This window comes from Triticum aestivum, chromosome 5A (genome assembly GCF_018294505.1).
Source record: "Triticum aestivum cultivar Chinese Spring chromosome 5A, IWGSC CS RefSeq v2.1, whole genome shotgun sequence".
Lineage (NCBI taxonomy): Eukaryota > Viridiplantae > Streptophyta > Magnoliopsida > Poales > Poaceae > Triticum > Triticum aestivum.
Window position 1 is genome coordinate 687,290,573 of NC_057806.1, and position 16,660 is coordinate 687,307,232.

The 16,660-nt window shown below is 47.5% G+C and overlaps 3 protein-coding genes across 4 annotated transcripts; 1 reads left to right on the plus strand and 2 right to left on the minus strand.

The window, feature by feature from the left end:
* The first annotated feature begins 443 nt into the window (after positions 1-443).
* Positions 444-3,299, plus strand: LOC123106003 (dihydrodipicolinate reductase-like protein CRR1, chloroplastic). 2 transcript variants are annotated; one of them, XM_044528202.1, is made up of 10 exons: positions 445-780; positions 892-1,014; positions 1,109-1,183; positions 1,283-1,348; positions 1,721-1,816; positions 1,903-2,019; positions 2,257-2,349; positions 2,504-2,605; positions 2,674-2,760; positions 2,840-3,299. In XM_044528202.1, exons 1-10 carry the CDS (start codon positions 550-552, stop codon positions 2,870-2,872), a joined length of 1,023 nt encoding a protein of 340 aa, XP_044384137.1. In that variant the 5' UTR covers positions 445-549; the 3' UTR covers positions 2,873-3,299. The 2 variants fall into 2 exon arrangements, with proteins under 2 accessions (XP_044384136.1, XP_044384137.1); XM_044528201.1 differs by having other exon boundaries at positions 444-780; positions 1,109-1,348.
* A 248-nt stretch (positions 3,300-3,547) lies between these two features.
* Positions 3,548-6,185, minus strand: LOC123106002 (26S proteasome non-ATPase regulatory subunit 11 homolog). The gene is made up of 2 exons (XM_044528200.1): positions 5,988-6,185; positions 3,548-5,086 (listed from the first exon to the last, which is right to left on the minus strand). Exon 2 carries the CDS (start codon positions 5,070-5,072, stop codon positions 3,792-3,794), a length of 1,281 nt encoding a protein of 426 aa, XP_044384135.1. The 5' UTR covers positions 5,073-5,086; positions 5,988-6,185; the 3' UTR covers positions 3,548-3,791.
* A 2,792-nt stretch (positions 6,186-8,977) lies between these two features.
* On the minus strand, positions 8,978-13,423 carry LOC123106004 (F-box protein At4g00755). The gene is made up of 5 exons (XM_044528203.1): positions 13,079-13,423; positions 12,540-12,956; positions 11,288-11,466; positions 10,174-10,292; positions 8,978-9,693 (listed from the first exon to the last, which is right to left on the minus strand). The coding sequence occupies exons 1-5, from the start codon at positions 13,224-13,226 to the stop codon at positions 9,198-9,200; spliced, it is 1,359 nt and encodes a 452-aa protein (XP_044384138.1). The 5' UTR covers positions 13,227-13,423; the 3' UTR covers positions 8,978-9,197.
* Between the last annotated feature and the right edge of the window lie 3,237 nt (positions 13,424-16,660).

The following is a 16,660-nucleotide window of genomic DNA, read 5'->3' on the forward strand; positions in this document are numbered from 1 at the left end:
CCGGAACATATACTCTGCATTGTAAATTATGAATATCCAACCTTTTGAAAACAAAACAAAACTTTTGAATATTTCATTCCATGAATCAACTCATGATTCTCGAATTAAGACACATCTGTACACATCTTCTAAGTTGTAACTTGTAAGGTTCTATGGAGAGGACTCCGCTGCAATTTGTGGGCGATGAGAAGGGCCTCATTAGTTCGACTCTATCATGTGTCCTGACTCCTGAGTCGTGGCACACACATGCAATTGTTTTTGAAAAACATAACCGTATCCCAGTGTCCCTCTTGCTCTCCTCATCTTTTAGTGTTTTTTTATTTGATGTTCTGATCTGAGGAAACTGATAGGTTCCTATTTCCAGAACTTTGCTTGCTTTTAATTTTCCAAACAGAAGAGAACTATTCAGATCAATTAAGATTTAAAGAGTGCAGCGTGACTGTGTGAGCTGCTGCTACCCAACCCAAGTGATCACTCGTCCCAAGCCACTCACTCGCTCACTATGGGCGTTTCCAGCTTTGGCAACAAGATAGGATAGCTCACAGGAGCATGAACCACGGGGCCATGGGAGGGCGCTGCTTCCTGAACCTCCTCCCCTACTCCACGACCCCCTGCAAAGACGGCGTCGGCATCGGCACGCCTGGTTCGTCGTCATGGCGCCACTCCGTCCACCACCACCACCGCACCAGTAAGGTCGTCGCCGGGAGGAGAAGCGCCGCGGCGAGTGTCTCCTGCTCCGCCGCATCCGCGCAGGCGCCGCCGTCGCAGAGCACAATCAAGGTACTGCTACCACATGGCATGGAATTGATTAAGGGGGTCATTAAGCTGCTTGGAATGTCATGTCTGACGCCCTGCTGTTCCCCTGGCGACGTACGTTGGGAATTGATTCAGGTGGTCATCGTCGGCGCCACTAAGGAGATGGGGAGGGCGGCGATCGCGGCGGTGAGCAGGGCGAGGGGGATGGAGCTCGCGGGCGCCATTGACACCCAGTGCATCGGGATGGATGCAGGAGAGGTGCGTGCTTGCTTGCTCACCACTCGTTCCCGTGTGCTCTGCCTCTGTTTTTTGCTCTGTTTCAGTTTGTGAGTGCTTCGTGTTGTTTCTTCAGTTAAGTGGCATGGACGAAGCCCTGGAGATCCCGGTGCTCAATGATCTCACCATGGTTCTCGGCTCCATAGCACAGGTATCGATTAGCATCTTCACCTGTGGAATGTTGACTCATCATGTGCTTCCTTTTCGGGTGCGCGTTTCGCTGACCGCAGGCAGATTCTGCTCTTTTCAGACAAGAGCAACTGGTGTGGTTGTTGACTTCAGTGAACCTTCATCCGTCTATGACAATGTCAAGCAGGTACATTATCCAATGTCAAGAATATACGAGCTGCATCCGCATTCATCCAGAATTGCAAATGCAGATTCAGGGAGTAGCAAACCGAAACTAATAATATCATCTCAAGAACGCATTTCAGAAACCGGGACGATGATCGCACTTCAGAACTAGTAAATTCATACGTTGTTCAGTTACTTTGTAGTACTGTAAGGAAGATACACAATAAGATCTATATTTATCGAATTTAAATTAGATTGCAGAACATAGTGGATGCTTAGATTGTTCAGGTTAATGAATCTTAGATGGATGCCTCAGACTATGTAACATCTCCATCAGCACTTGAGATGTGAAACCTAATACACTACTGACCACCCAAAAATGGTTTACACGCAGGCAGCAGCATTTGGCTTAAGCAGTGTCGTATACGTTCCGAAAATCGAGATGGATACAGTAACTGAGCTGTCAGCATTCTGCGACAAGGCAAGCATGGTAAGGCTACTACTGCTCGATCGTTTCTAAAATCCATCATGATCAGAATATTCAAACATGCAACCTTATGTTGAGTCCATGATCAGGGTTGCTTGGTCGCACCAACGCTGTCGATTGGCTCGGTACTCCTTCAACAAGCTGCAATCCAGGCCTCATTCCACTACAACAACGTCGAGATAGTGGAATCAAGACCTAACCCATCGGTATGAAGCACTCCCAACAAGTTAACCCTCTGCATTCAGTATGATATATGGATGTCTTCCAATCATTTGCATCACAGAACATTAGGTGCGGCTAATATTTTACCGCCTTGCAATCACAAGCAAGAGGGGAAAAGCCCAAGGAAAACGTTTACAGTACCCATCGGGAAAATAAATAATTTTGTGTAGATGTGCTATTAGCAATGTGCAGATTGCTAGACTGATGTTTGGCACTGACAGGACTTGCCATCGCCAGATGCAATACAGATTGCGAACAACATATCTGATCTTGGTCAGATATACAACAGACAAGATATGGATTCCGATAATCCAGTAAGTGCTACACAAACATTCGAAAATTTTCCTTTCGGCGTAAATTTTTAGAAGTAACATTGGCAGGAGCACTGATATGTCACTTTATTCCAAATTATAAACTTGAAAACTGCAAATGATATGTTCCACAAACTAACTGGCTAGTGTTGAAAAGGCGAGAGGTCAGGTACTTGGAGAAGATGGGGTGCGTGTGCACAGCATGGTTCTTCCAGGGCTTGCTTCGAGCACGTCGGTCGTTTTGTCTGGCCCCGGAGAGGTACATAAGCCCAAATAATACTTTTGACTGAACTTTGGATGAACTGACTACAGTACCATTCTTTTCAGGTTTACACCTTGAAGCATGATGTTACAGACGTCCAGAGCCTAATGCCAGGACTAATTCTGGCAATACGGAAGGTGATACGCCTGAAGGTAACTGGCACTGCACTTTTCATGTGGTGTACTTGAGACAATGTCTTATTCACTGAAAAGATCACTACATCTTTTGCAGAACTTGATTTATGGTCTGGAGAAGTTCTTGTAGGAAATGATCAACTCACATTCACATATCATGAGGACTAGGGGTCATTTTTTCGAGGAAGAGAACTACAGTTTTTGATCTTCCAGCTGTTCACCATAAGAGATAAATAGGATTAAATCAATTCCTTGGCTCATAATCAGATAAGTGCCAACGACAAGGCGGATCCGAGACCTAAGAACGCGATGCAGAGTTTCGAAAAGAATGGCTCCATGCATAAGATGACACTTCTGATAAGAGCTCTAGACAATAAGCAAGCTGATGACAAGCCCTCATGTGTATACCTGGTGGCTTACTATACTGTTAGAGGCTTTTTCAGAAGCATACTCATAGAGATAAATGATACCAGTCACGCTATGATGCGGGTCCTTTCCAGTGTACCAACTTTTTTTTGGAACTCTAGTGCACCCTTTTAACTTGGTTTCGTCTACAACTCTGAAAGCACTACAGGATTGCTAGACAGAAATCACTGCCGACAGGGCATGAAGAAATCACACAGGAGCCTTGTAACTACAAACATCAGTCCAAATATTCATAGCAGCATCAACAGTGCAGGATATATCCTCAGCGCAGATGAGAATCCCAGGACAATCCATGCACAAATTCGACATATTTACCGCCGATGCCAAAGAAAAGCCATACAACCTCTCAGCATTGTATATTCAGCAATACACAGGCCAAAAAAAAAAGCTAATGGAAAATTATCACAAAAGAATGTCGCGGCAGCATAACATGGTTCATCTTGAACCATCTAGTTTTCAAGGTACACGCCAATCATAGCAAGGTAGATTTTTTTAACTAAAAAACCCAACATTGCAGATTAAAGTGTCAAACTGACAGGATTAAATGTCTTGAAAGACACTAATATAACTTTTAAAAGATGAAACCATAGCCAACAGATAAACTATCATGTGGGTACTAGTGTTCAAGCCATGATCTTCGCAGACCTCATGTAAAGACTGTCCACAACCTTCCCAACGTTTGAAATAGTTTCGAGTGTGGCAGGGAAGATGGCCTCTGTTTTCATCTCCTCAAAGATAATGAGGCAACCAGCACCTTGATCTAGAGTACCAGCAAATTTCTTGTCAAGGATCATTTGTGACAGCTTCTTCTCCACATGGTCAACTGGCAATTCAATCATCTGAGCAACATGCTCAATCTCCACCCTCGAGTAGGGCTCAATCAACCTGCAGAGGTTCTGCTCCAGAAGGGTATCATACAGAGATGAAAGATGCCTGTGGACAATAGGGTCCTCCTCAAGCTGGGCTTTATAATCACGAAGGGCGGTTTCAAAGTACTTGAGAGATCTCTTAGAGTAGGCATCCGCTACGGCTTTCATAGCATCAACATCAGGACCCACATACTTCAGGCTGGCCTTAGATGAGATTATTCCAGCAACATCGTCAGCATGGTTGACCATTATCTTGCACAAGAGCATGTACTTCAAGCTGAAGATAGCTCTTGGGTCGTCCAGTGCGTTGAAAGCCTCGAATGCTTCAAAGAAGTAGCTGTAAGCAGTTTTGTAGTCCTTCTCTTCCGCATGAAGGATTCCACTCTGCAGATCAATAGTGCCCTGCTGAGCTGGTGGAACATAAATGGCATTCGCCGCTGTTCTTGCAGCGGTCAGTGAAGCTTTGGCCTTAGGCAGGTTTCTCAGAGAGAAGTGGAGTTTGCTTTCCAAAAGGTCAATGTCCACAAGAAGCAACTTGTCATCAAGTCTCCTGACTTCCTTGATAAGTCCAGTAAGGAGGGTCAGGGCTTCAGTGTACTCTTGATTCTCCAAAAGAAGGGCCGCTAACCTTGCCTCCACACGCTGCCTGAGGAACGTACGTTTCTCTGCACGCGTCCATTCCACCATCTCCTTGCAGAGCGAGATCTGAAGATCAGATGTTCCAGGAATCTTGGCGACGGCATCAATGATTCCACGGACAATTTTTGCAGTCTTGGCCTTGGGAATCAGTGAGAAAAATGGCCTCAGCTGGGTCAAGAGATTACGCAGATCCTCAGCACGGTTCTCTTTAGTGAGGTAGTTTGTAAGGTTGGTAATCGCAAGCTCTTTTATTCTCAGTGCATCTGCAGATGAAGACGGGTCTTGGATCACACGGTAAAGGATTGAAATTGACTCTGAAGCATCCTTAGCCTCCTGAGCCTTTTCAATTGACTCAGTAGTAGCAGGAAGGTACGATGACTCCATTGCAGAAGACATGATCCCACCCTAAACTGCGAACAAAAAACAAATGCCAAGTTACGAAGCGTTACAGAATATCAAAGTAACACACGCCAATACATGGTGCTAAGTGAACTCATGAATTTTCTCCACGGCGCCTCCAATTAACAGATGAAGAACACAAGGGTGTGCATGAAACCACGACCACTAGAGATGCCGTTTACTTTAGCAACACTAACCAAGTTAGTTCTAACTTCTAATTACACTATCTGGAGTAGCTGACCACGACAAATGAACCCAACATATACCATGACATGCCAGGAAACACACACGTCGTACAAAAATCTTCAGTACAAAGTGGCTACTAGTGTCCTGAGTCATCGTTGATGATATAAGCATTATTATTCAGATTTACAGGACAACACCTAGAGTGCTATAAGTGCGTCTCAACAGCGTCCCAGCACCATACTGTACAAGGAATCATCCGGGGTGCTAAGTTGGCATAAATCAAAACAGATATGGTGTTCAATTCAGCTAGACGTATCAGTTTCTCTGAACATGAACTAAATCGGTGAAACGCTGTGCTACACCGGTGTCCAACAAATCGGCAGTAGAATCGACAATTGCCCTTCGCCAAGCTAGGCCGCAACAAGAGCTCCTGAAGCCTAATTGCCATGACCAGAAGAACCCTAGCCCCGGGATAAACTGCCAGAAGGGCATGGGGGAAACCGCGCAGCCCTCGGCAAGGTCCAGTTCTCTCTACGCTGACAAACTCGACAGGCTTCCAGAACGCGCTAGCTCGACCCAGCAGCGGGTTTTCGCGGAGCACCAACGTCGGCAGATCGGTTGCCGTCGGGACCGCCCCATCGGCGGATCTAGATGGCCGCGCGCATCCTAAAATCGGGGAGGCACCAGCGGGGCTTAGCTAATCGGCGGACGGCAGGGGGGCCGTACCTGAAAGGCCGGCGGAGGCGCGACGAGAGGGAGGACGGGGACGGCGACGGCGGCGGCGCGAGAGGGTTTCAGACCTGAGGGGTGGGGGTGACCGGTGAGGAACCGAAGGAGTCGGGAAGAGTCGGGAGAGGAAGAAGAGAAGGAAAGGTTCGGCGGCGCCGCGGCGGCCGAGAGAACGTTCTGTTAGATGGATTTATTTTTATTTTTTGAACTTTGTATAAATGAATTTTGAATATGAATCTAGGGCACATATAAATTGCAAGGTTTAAAATTAACAGTTTTGCTCTGGTATACACACTAAAAATTTACATGAGTCTTAAAGTTTGGTTACTTAAAAAGGCTATCGCCATATCAGCCTGCAAATCGGAGGACGCGCGGGCGTGAAGCGAAGCGGAGGGTTCAGACTTGAGAAGTTGAGAGCAGGGGTGGGGGTGACCAGTGAGGAACCGAAGGAGTCGGAGGAAAAGCCGGGAGAGGAAGAAGAGAAGGAAAGGTTTGGCGGCGGCGGAGAGAACGTCCTGTATAGGTGAATTTTTTTTTTTGAACTTTGTATACATGGATTTTGAATATGAATCTAGGGCACATATAAATTGCAATGTTTTAAATTGACAGTTTTGCTCTGGTACACCCACTAAAAATTTACATGAATCTTAAAGTTCGGTTATTTTAAAAGTCTCATCATCATATTAACCTGCAGATCAAACATATTGAATAAATTGATTTTGGATATGAAAGACTATATTAAATTAAACCAAACTAGAGCCTTCAGACTCTGTGTTTAGCTTATGTAGGCGTGAAGAGGAACTTGGGTCATCTTTCTTAAAAAAATCTATGTGAAAGCACTGAGAAGTTCTTAAGAAAAGATTTTCTATTCATGCCAGATGAGAATTAGCAAAGTCTCATATACATTCAGTTAATCAAATAAAAAATACACACGAATCTTCACTTGAAATCAAGTAGTGCACGAGTCAGATGATACTTTTTTTTGCAAGGGTAAAAGAGATTTATTCTAAGACCACAAGGTTACAATCAAGAGGCAAAAGTTCCTTCACACAAGGTGGACCTCTACCTAGCCATACGGCAGTAGTGTTCTCCGTACGACTATACAAAGTCAATCGATCTGCTACCCTATTTTGTTCATGCTTAACTTTCGAATGAATAAACTCTCGTTCAACCATAAAATGCTGAATCTCAGCTACCAAGTGTCCATAAGCGGAATACAAAAGGCTATCCCCCTTCATTCCCATCAGTGCTTCCGATGAGTCGGATTGGACAATGACAGGCTCCTCACTATGTTGAATAGACAGGGTCATTCCTTGCATTAGAGCATGTAGTTCGGCTTCCAGGGCGTCATTGCAGTTAAATATGCATTGATAACCTGCAAAAATAACATTGCGATCAGATGATACTTAGTTATGTGTATAGTGATGTCAGCTCTTCTAGATAAGAGTTGGCCACGCCCATAAAAGAATTGACGTGTGGATTTAGCACTTACAATGTAAGAGTGTATAGTGATGTTACGCCTTTACATGTGGCACCATCACACTATCGAATTTAATAAAAAAAATGAAAACACGTTTTTGTTTTGTTACAACGGCGATACAATGTGTACAAATCTAAACACAAGAAATCAAACTCAAACTCGATCTACAGTTGTAAGGAACAAAAATGAATCATCTTGTGAATAGTAGCTGAGTTTCCTATTAACAAAAGATCTTTTCATGAGGTATCGTTCACAATAGAATTCGTCTTTTTTTGTTTGTTCATGTGAAAGTTGAGCATATATTTGAAATGTTATGGTACGATATAATCATCATATCGATGTTGCCAAATTTTAGTGTTAGTTTTTAGCTGTCACAAATTCAACTAGTTTGGGAAGCGTCATGGTTGCGAGAGAAAAAACCAAAGGATATCACTCCCCTCATCTTCGCGGCCTCCAAGCGCAAGAGGTGGATGTTGCGGGATGCCATGCGTGACAAAGCTTGGGTGCACCTTCCATGGCACTCTATGTGGACCATATAGCTAAGTTCATGGACCTTTGGGTTTTCCTTGAGCAACTTCAACTCCACACATACATACAAGGTGCCATCTCTTAGAAGTTTGAGGTGAATAGAGAGCACACAACAACTTTTAGCTTACAAGATCCAATTCTCGGGTTCCGCGTCGACCACCATGAGCGAAACCGTTTGGAAGGTCTGGGGCTTCCCAAGGTCAAATTCTTCTTGTGGTTGGCATTCAAAACAAGATTTGGACGACATATAGATTAGGAAAGAGGGGATGGACAAATTATGGCTTTTGTGCCCTTTACAAGATGGCCAACAAGACCCCCCCCCCCCCCCCCCATCTGTTCTAAAATGTCGGTTCACTTTCGGCATTTGGAGAATGGTCAAGGATTGGCTTGGATTAGGGGCTCTAGAAATGAATCGATGAGTGGTCAGTTGCATTGCCAAGAGTTGGTGGACCATCGTGTCTGAGACCCAATACCGCAAACCGGATGGCCATGGCTTCTCTCACTATGATTGTCTATTGAGTCATTTGCAACGAGAGACGGGCTGGAGTTTTCACGAAGAAAGGGACACAACCTTTCTACGTTCTCATGCATATTCAGGATGAGGCCAAGCTTTGGGCACCACAGGGGCTAGATACTTGAGCACCATCATGCCGCGAGAGTAATCCCTATAAGTATGTAATCTTTTTCTGGTTAATGAATGAGGCAGGCCTTTTGTCTCTGTTAAGAAACAACAATTTCAATTAGTGTTAGCACTAGATATTTCCTTCGTCATGAGAGGTTGGTCAAGGAGGATTAAGTATAAGCGTGCAATTATACCATGTTAACTTGGTCGACGACTGCCACCGGCAACCACCCAGCTAGTTCGCCGGAGTAACAGGTTCCATCGCCCTTGCCTTATCCATCACACGGATGCAGCATCATGGACGAAACAACAAACCAAGAACACAGAACGGACCACAGCATATCAGCACTCCCAAGATTAACCAAAGTCGCAAACCATGACTTCAAACTCTTTAAACCCTGTCTGTACCCACTCACGACCACAACAAGTTCACAACAGCTGTCTGTATACTCTCAACTATACACCCCAGGCTAGTTCATACAAGGGTTCACAGGTCCACTAGTTCACAACAACAAACGAACGGTCTCTCTCACTCTCTTTGCATCAGCCGCGGCAACCCCAGCCAGCAATGGAGTGCCTAGGCGAAGGGGTCGTTGTCCGACACGCCGCCGCCGTCCGCATCATCATCTTCGTCCATGGCCTGTAGACCATCTTCATCTTGCAGCACATCATCCTGCAGTTGCAGCACACCGTCCTGCAGTAAATACAGGAGCTGCGCATCCACCTGCAGCTGCTGCATGAGGTTCGCATCTCCCTGCATTGCTTGGATTTCTTGCAGCAGCGCCGCTCCATGCGGGAAGTGCGGCGCATCTCCTTGCGCGTCCTGCGCGGGGTGCGCGGCCCCCTCGTGGAGCACGTTCATGAGGGCGGTGGCCAGATGCCCCGTCTCCCTGTAGCTGGCCAGAGCGTCCTTCCACTCCTGCGAGTCACTAGCGCTGTCCTGCATCACTTCCTCCACGCTGAGGTTCTTGGCCTCTGGCAGGTGCTTGAGGATGGAGTAGCCAGCCGAGTCGTTGATGTCGACCATGAACACTGGTGAGAGCGAACGCCCGACCACTTGAGCATGGCAGACGCTGTGAACAGGTAAAATGGAGATAGGTCAGTAAGCAGTTGTGGATGTACATACTACATACCGAAGAAAATGTTACAAGAACATACATATATATTTAGAGCAAACTCTACTTCAGGGTGTCAGGATAGCATGTCATAAGATATACACCATTGGGAATTTGCATGTGTTTATGTTCAGGCAACAAATGCTGCACAAGCTCCACAAAAAGTTTATATGCGGAAAAGAACCAAGTGCAAGGACAAACTGCATGGTAATCATCATTTAGCAAAAATAAGGCTGCGAGGTGCACAATTTCATTGTTTAAGGTGGCACTGAACAACAATAAGTCTGACATTCTTGGTTGGCAGCCAAAATTTGGCTGGCCAATGTTTGGACAAGCCAAAACTTGCCTTGACCCAGCCTGACAGTACTGGAATTACATCTAATCTCCAAATTTGAATAACCATGCCATATTCTTTGCATAATATCATTTTCAACTTACCATATGTAATACCTATCATCTGTTGCTTGTTTCTGCACTCTTCCCAGCAGCTCAATCTTTACTACACCACCAATGCACAGGGCTGGGTGCGGGAGTTTAAACGTCTGCAGTTTATTTTCCTGTAAAACCAAATTAGATGGCATCAGTAAGTTCATTGCAACATCAATACAGCATGTTGATTTACTTTTTCAATACAATATCCCTGATAGCATAACGCAAAAAATGCATCCAGCTGGGGAAAAAAAACCATGCTTGATATTGGGTACCAGGCCGGTCCTTAACTGGTTTTACATTAGGGATTAAAATGTGTCTAGATACATACGAATCAAGAAAAAGCTAAAAGGTCTTATATTAGGGAACAGAGGGAGTACATATTTTTCGATAAAGGACACTTTTATTATCTCAAATGTAGCATCCAAAGCACTATGAGTTAGCTTGGATTCTACATATAATTGACCCTTCCTAATTCTGCCAATTCCTATTATGGTCTGGAAGGTGCAACTGCTGCGCTCTGCAGTTACCATGTCTGAACTGAACTAATCAGCAGATCCTTTGCTTTAGTACAGTAATCTCTCCTCCTTGCCTTCTTCCTCAATCTGCTTGCCCCAATATAGCTTGCAAGACGGTTACATGAATGATCTCTCAAGCAATAATAAATTCAATTGAAATTGTGAAACAAAACCATTTTCAAAATTGGGCTCTGAGACCATACACATTTTGCTATTTACACCAGGATGCAGGTTGTAGCTTTCTCGGTTTCACAGTACTTGGCATTTTTAACAATGTGTGTCTATTTAGCCATTTAGACAATCTTTTTTGAGAGCTTCATGCCCCTCATGATTGTGTGGTTGGTGTAGGTTAAAAAATGTTAATGTGATTGGGTTGATGTGAAGCTACAGAAATATTGAGGGAAAGTGTGCAGGCGCAAAATGCGAAAGTAGTTCATCATTTGTTTTTGGTAAGATATGACCAGTATTTATGAAATGAAGTCAATAATATCTTCCACTTAAAGAAATTGATCGTGGCCGCGGAATGGCTATAAATAGTTTAATAATAGAATTCGTCAATTTGCTAATCTGTAGATAGGTCAACAAGAGAGAAGGTACAAAATCACCTGTAACATAAAGAACTCAGGCGAGGTGTAAGTCCAGATGTAGTTTTCATCAGCAATTACTGCTTGGTTATCATCATCATCTGTGATAAATGACTCTGATGGACGAGGAAGTTTGCAATGGCCCATCCGGAACCGCACCATCTTTGAAGAGTATATAGGATGCCCAATCTGAAAGAAAGCTGGCAATTTGAAACAAAAAGCAATGTAATCAATCATCCGACAAGATAAATATAACCAAGGGAGAAAATTTACAATATCATATGTTTAACAAAATACATTACTTTGCAAATTGCTCAACCACCTGGGAGTATTAACCAAATATAGCCTTCAATTTACGTGGCGTTATGGACCTCCTTCTTTTAACCTAATTTAGCTCTACCTAAGACTATAATAGGTAAACCACTTAGTCACCGATCCACGTAATGTCATTGGGTAGATTGGTCTGGCTAGCTAAGAAGTTTTCTACACTTAAATATACTGTTCCATTTATAGGCAGATCTGAAAACTGTATATCCCTGGTTTGGCCACCCCATAATTTCCATGAAACTAGATCCGTCGACTTTCAGAATCCTATTGACATCAATGCCTATATTCCTTATCATTCTCTGCCAATTGCCTAATTATCCTCACCAGATCCTGTAGCTCCGCCAACTTGCGGAACAAGATTGCTAGTCTTTTCTAAAATCCCCTTTACACGTGTCGTTTTGGATGTAGAGTTATGCAAAGTTTCAAACCTAAAATTTCACGCCTTCGATAATGGCACGGACTCATTTGTCGGCAAGTGTCGACCTAGATGACCCGTTGGATCAATTTGTTCTTTACGAAACAACCATCAACGGGTTATTTATTGCCAACGACAAATCGTTCAGATTCGCGGTCGGAAAGAATCCGACACAACGAAACAGTCCGATTCAGTGTCGGAAAGAACCCGACACAACGAAATGGTCGGATTCAAGGTCCGAAAGAATCCAACACAACGAAACGGTCCGATTCACTGTCGGAAAGAACCCGTCACAACGAAATGGTCGGATCCACGGTCCGAAAGAATCCGACACAACAAACAGTCCGATTCACTGTCGGAAAGAACCCGGCACGACGAAATGGTCCGATTCACTGCCGGAAAGCATCCGACAGCATAAGCACACACAGAAATGAAATGACTGATGCCGCAATATTAACCTGACGGCGAATTTCAGATGTCAGTCACCTTATGTAGTACTAGTTGTTTATATATAAGAAGAGAAGAGACTACCTTTGAAGGGCTGTATCCTGATCTCATCGACGACGCAGATGTCGGAGACGAGCCTGTAGGTGAGCGTCTCGGGGACGTCGGGGTCGTCCTGTCCGGCGCTGGACCAGTAGGAGAAGCGGTTGTTGACGCGGTCCTGCGGCTCGAGGGTGTTGTCGATGGTCTCGTCGGGGAAGTTGTCGGTGCTGGAGGCGCCGACGCAGTGCAGGATGCAGTCGACGGGGGGGCTGGCGGCGACGAGCGCGCCGTAGAGGTGGGAGTAGATCCTGTGCTCGTTGGCCTCGGCGCCGCCGCCGCCGCCGATGGGCCCGGGGGCGGGGGCGGGGTCGGGCGATCTGCGCACCTCCACCGCGGCCGTGAGGACGGCCAGCTCCGGGAACTTGCGGACGCACACCTTCTTGAGGAAGCCGTTCCCCTCGACTGCGCGCAGGAGGAAGAAGAAAGGGCGAGGTTTTCATCTATCCATCCATCCATTTCTAGCAAGGGAATTATGTATGTACGGCGAGAGTGCGGGGAGGGGCGGGGAGGGAAAGGAAACGAACCGAATCTGCGCCAGGGGCGGGAGACGGTGGCGGCGCGGGCGAGGTCGGCGGGGTCTTGGAGGCGGGCGAAGACGCAGGCGGAGAGGTCCGGGCCGACGAGGTCGAGGAAGCCGGCGGGGTCGCCCTGCTGCGGCTTGGACATGGCCATGGTGGTGGCGGTGCCGCCGCCCGACGACGGCGAGCGGGATGAACGGAGAGACGGAAACCGGCGGGGCGCGTCCGACCTCCCTCCCTCCCCCTTTGCGTTTGCTTCCGTCCGTTGCTCGCTCGCCTCGCCTCGCCTGTGTGTCTGCGGAGGGGGAGGGGCAGGCGGCCGCTGGTTTTTTTTGGTGGTTTTGCGGGGGAGGGAGGGCGAGGGCCCCGCGCCTTTTGCTGCGGCGCGTCGCGTGTGCGTGTGTGTCGTGTCCGGCTGCGCCCGCCGGTCCGCACGCCACGTGTACGCCGAGTTGGCGGGCGGTCCCGGGCACGGCGCCGCGCCCGCGATGTGCTCGTGCCTGTCCGTCCGCCGGGTCCGCGCCCCGTCTCCGCCTCCTTTGCCGTTTCGGTTCGGCCCGGGCAGCCCGCGCCGCGCCCTTGGCGTGGGTGTATCTCTCCGTCTCTCCGCGCGCTCGGTGGGGGAAAGATGCCGCCGCTCGCGCATTTTCGCCACGGCCCAATTCCGTTCCACACACGTATTTTTCTAAATTTATTTTAGGATTTTCGATAATGCGTGTATAAATCTTAAAGATGATATGTTGACTTAGTTTTTCGCAAGTGCTTATACTAATAAGGTGTACGTGTGTTTGCATTCATAGGGATGAGCGTACGCACGTATATATATGAGCGCTTGTGTATGTATTGTGTTAAAAAAAAGGCAAAGAGTTTAAAGGGGGGGTTATCGGGAAACTCCCTCCAATACTGTGACATACCCAATGGGCCGTCACTGCCAGAGCTCTCCCTAACGCCAACGCATTGAATCCCCACGTCTTCATCGTCTGACGGTCTCGTCCCGGTAAGAGAAGTGGGGACCCGTCCCTCTGTTTTGGTTGTTCTTATAATTTTTGTTTCTCCGGCGTGACAGGCTGGAATATCATTTCTCTGGTCTCTCTCTGTTTCATGACATCTAGTCCGGCGCCACCGAAGGGCATTCTCATTGTGCCCCCGGATCCATGATATCTCTTCAAATGTCGGAAAATGGTGTATGGTTCCTTTTGCAAAATGGTTAATGCTCTTCTTTCCTTCACGGTGTTTTGTGGGCGACGCTATCTTTTTTGGCCAGTGAAGATCTCGTTGGACCAAGAACTTTGCCATATTGGCCAAGTTTAGTTCATCAGTACAATATTTCGAACAACCCGAGTGCCTCGAGCCGCTTAAAAACCAAGGAGGATTTCCTTGATGGAGTCCACTTGGTAGTGCAGGTGATTTCTTGCTGCAACGATGTTCTTCCCGGTGTGGGTGATTCCCGCCAATGACAATTTGTTGGTGTTAAGGTATCTCCGACGTCGACCCTCAAACCTCCGGCATCCATCTAGACCATGTTTTTCGGATCGCAACGCGGTCCTGTATCGGTCTGCGGCGCGGTCAGGGCGTACTTTCTCCCGCAAACCAAAGACAAACGTGTGTGTGTGTTGGGGGGGGGGGGGGGAATTTTCGTGAGTCCGGACCGCTCCCGGGGCCGCTTTTGACCACCCTGGCCCACCCAAATCCCTCATCCCTTGCTCGCGCGCGTTCCCGTCCAGTGCTAGTTCCCCGCATTCATGCAGCTGCAGGCAGCGAAGCTATGTGGGAGAGCCTTTCCATAAAGATGAAGCATGTCGTGGCCGCCTGGCAGAGTCGCCCTGCCAGGCGGATCGAGGCCGGCTTGCCGGTCAGCTCGCCCGAGGTCTTCGAGGACGAGGACAACACCATGAGGCTCCTACAACATCGCCCCGGCTCCCACGCCTCATGTGCACGCTGGCTTCACCATAGAGCAGGTGCAAATGCACTACAACGCCGCCTGCACCTCCGCCGACGCCTTTATCGGTGTTCCAGCAGGCGTAGGAGGAACAACGATACATGGATTCTACACTACTAATTCGTTTACACAAAGCAATTCCTAGATTCTACACTACTAAGCAATCCATGATTCTACAGTACCAAATTTCTACTAAGTGTGGATTCTACACTATTAAAATTTCTACACAAAGCAATCCATGAATTCTACGCTACTACACAAAGCAATCCATGGGCGAAACCCTACTAAAATTCAACAAAAAAAACTTAATCCATGGATTACATGGTGTTCGCGGATGAAGGAGGCGCGAGGGGAGGGACTGAACCTGTTGTCACCAGTGGTGTGCGCGATGAGCGTCTAGGTCCTCGGCGGCGACGGGCGGCGAGGTCGGAAGGCGGCGACGGCGGCGGCTGCTCTCGAGAGAGGGGTGAAAAGGATAGAAGAAGGTGAGATGGCTAGGTTTTTTACTGAGTGTGAGAGGTAAAGGAGATGGACCAGCGTTGGCATACCCAATGGGTCGTCGCTGCCAGAGCTCTCCCCCATGCCAGCGCATCGAATTCCCACGTCTTCACCGACTGACGGCCTCGCCCCAATAAGAGAAGTGGGGACCCATCTCTCTGTTTTGGGTTTTATTATATTTTTGTTTCTTCGGCGTGACGGGCTGGAATAACATTTCTTTGGTCTCTCTCTGTTTCATGACGTCTAGTCTGGCGCCACCGAAGGGCATTCTCATTGTGCCCCGGGATCCATGATATCTCTTCAAATCTTGGGAAATGGTGTGTGGTTCCTTCTGCAAAATGATTAATGCTCTTCTTCCCTTCACGGTGGTTTGTGGGCGACGCTATCTTTTTTCGCTAGTGAAGATCTCGTTGGACCAAGAACTTTGCCATATTGACCAAGTTTAGTTCATCAGTACAATATTTCGAACAACCCGAGTGCCTCGAGCCGCTTAAAAACCAAGGAGGATTTCCTTGATGGAGTCCACTTGGTAGTGCAGGTGATTTCTTGCTGCAACGATGTTCTTCCCGGTGTGGGTGATTCCCGCCAATGACAATTTGTTGGTGTTAGGGTATCTCCGACGTCGACCCTCAAACCTCCGGCATCCATCTAGACCGTGTTTTCCGGATCGCAACACGGTCCTGTATCGGTCTGCGGCACGGTCAGGACGTACTTTCTCCCGCAAACCAAAGACAAACGTGTGTGTGTGTGTTGGGAGGGGGATTTGCGGGAGTCCGGACCGCTCCCGGGGCCGCTTTTGACCACCCTGGCCCACCCAAATCCCTTATCCCTTACTCGCGCGCGTTCCCGTCCAGTGCCAGTTCCCCGCATTCATGCAGCTGCAGGCAGCGAAGCTCTGTGGGAGAGCCTTTCCACAAAGATGAAGCATGTCGTGGCCGCCTGGCAGAGTCGCCATGCCAGGCGGATCGAGGCCGGCTTGCCGGTCAGCTCGCCCGAGGTCTTCGACGACGAGGACAACACCATGAGGCTCCTACAACATCGCCCCGGCTCCCGCGCCTCATGTGCATGCTGGCTTCACCATAGAGCAGGTGCAAACGCACTACAACGCCGCATGCACCTCCGCCGACGCCTTTATCGGTGTTCCAGCAGGC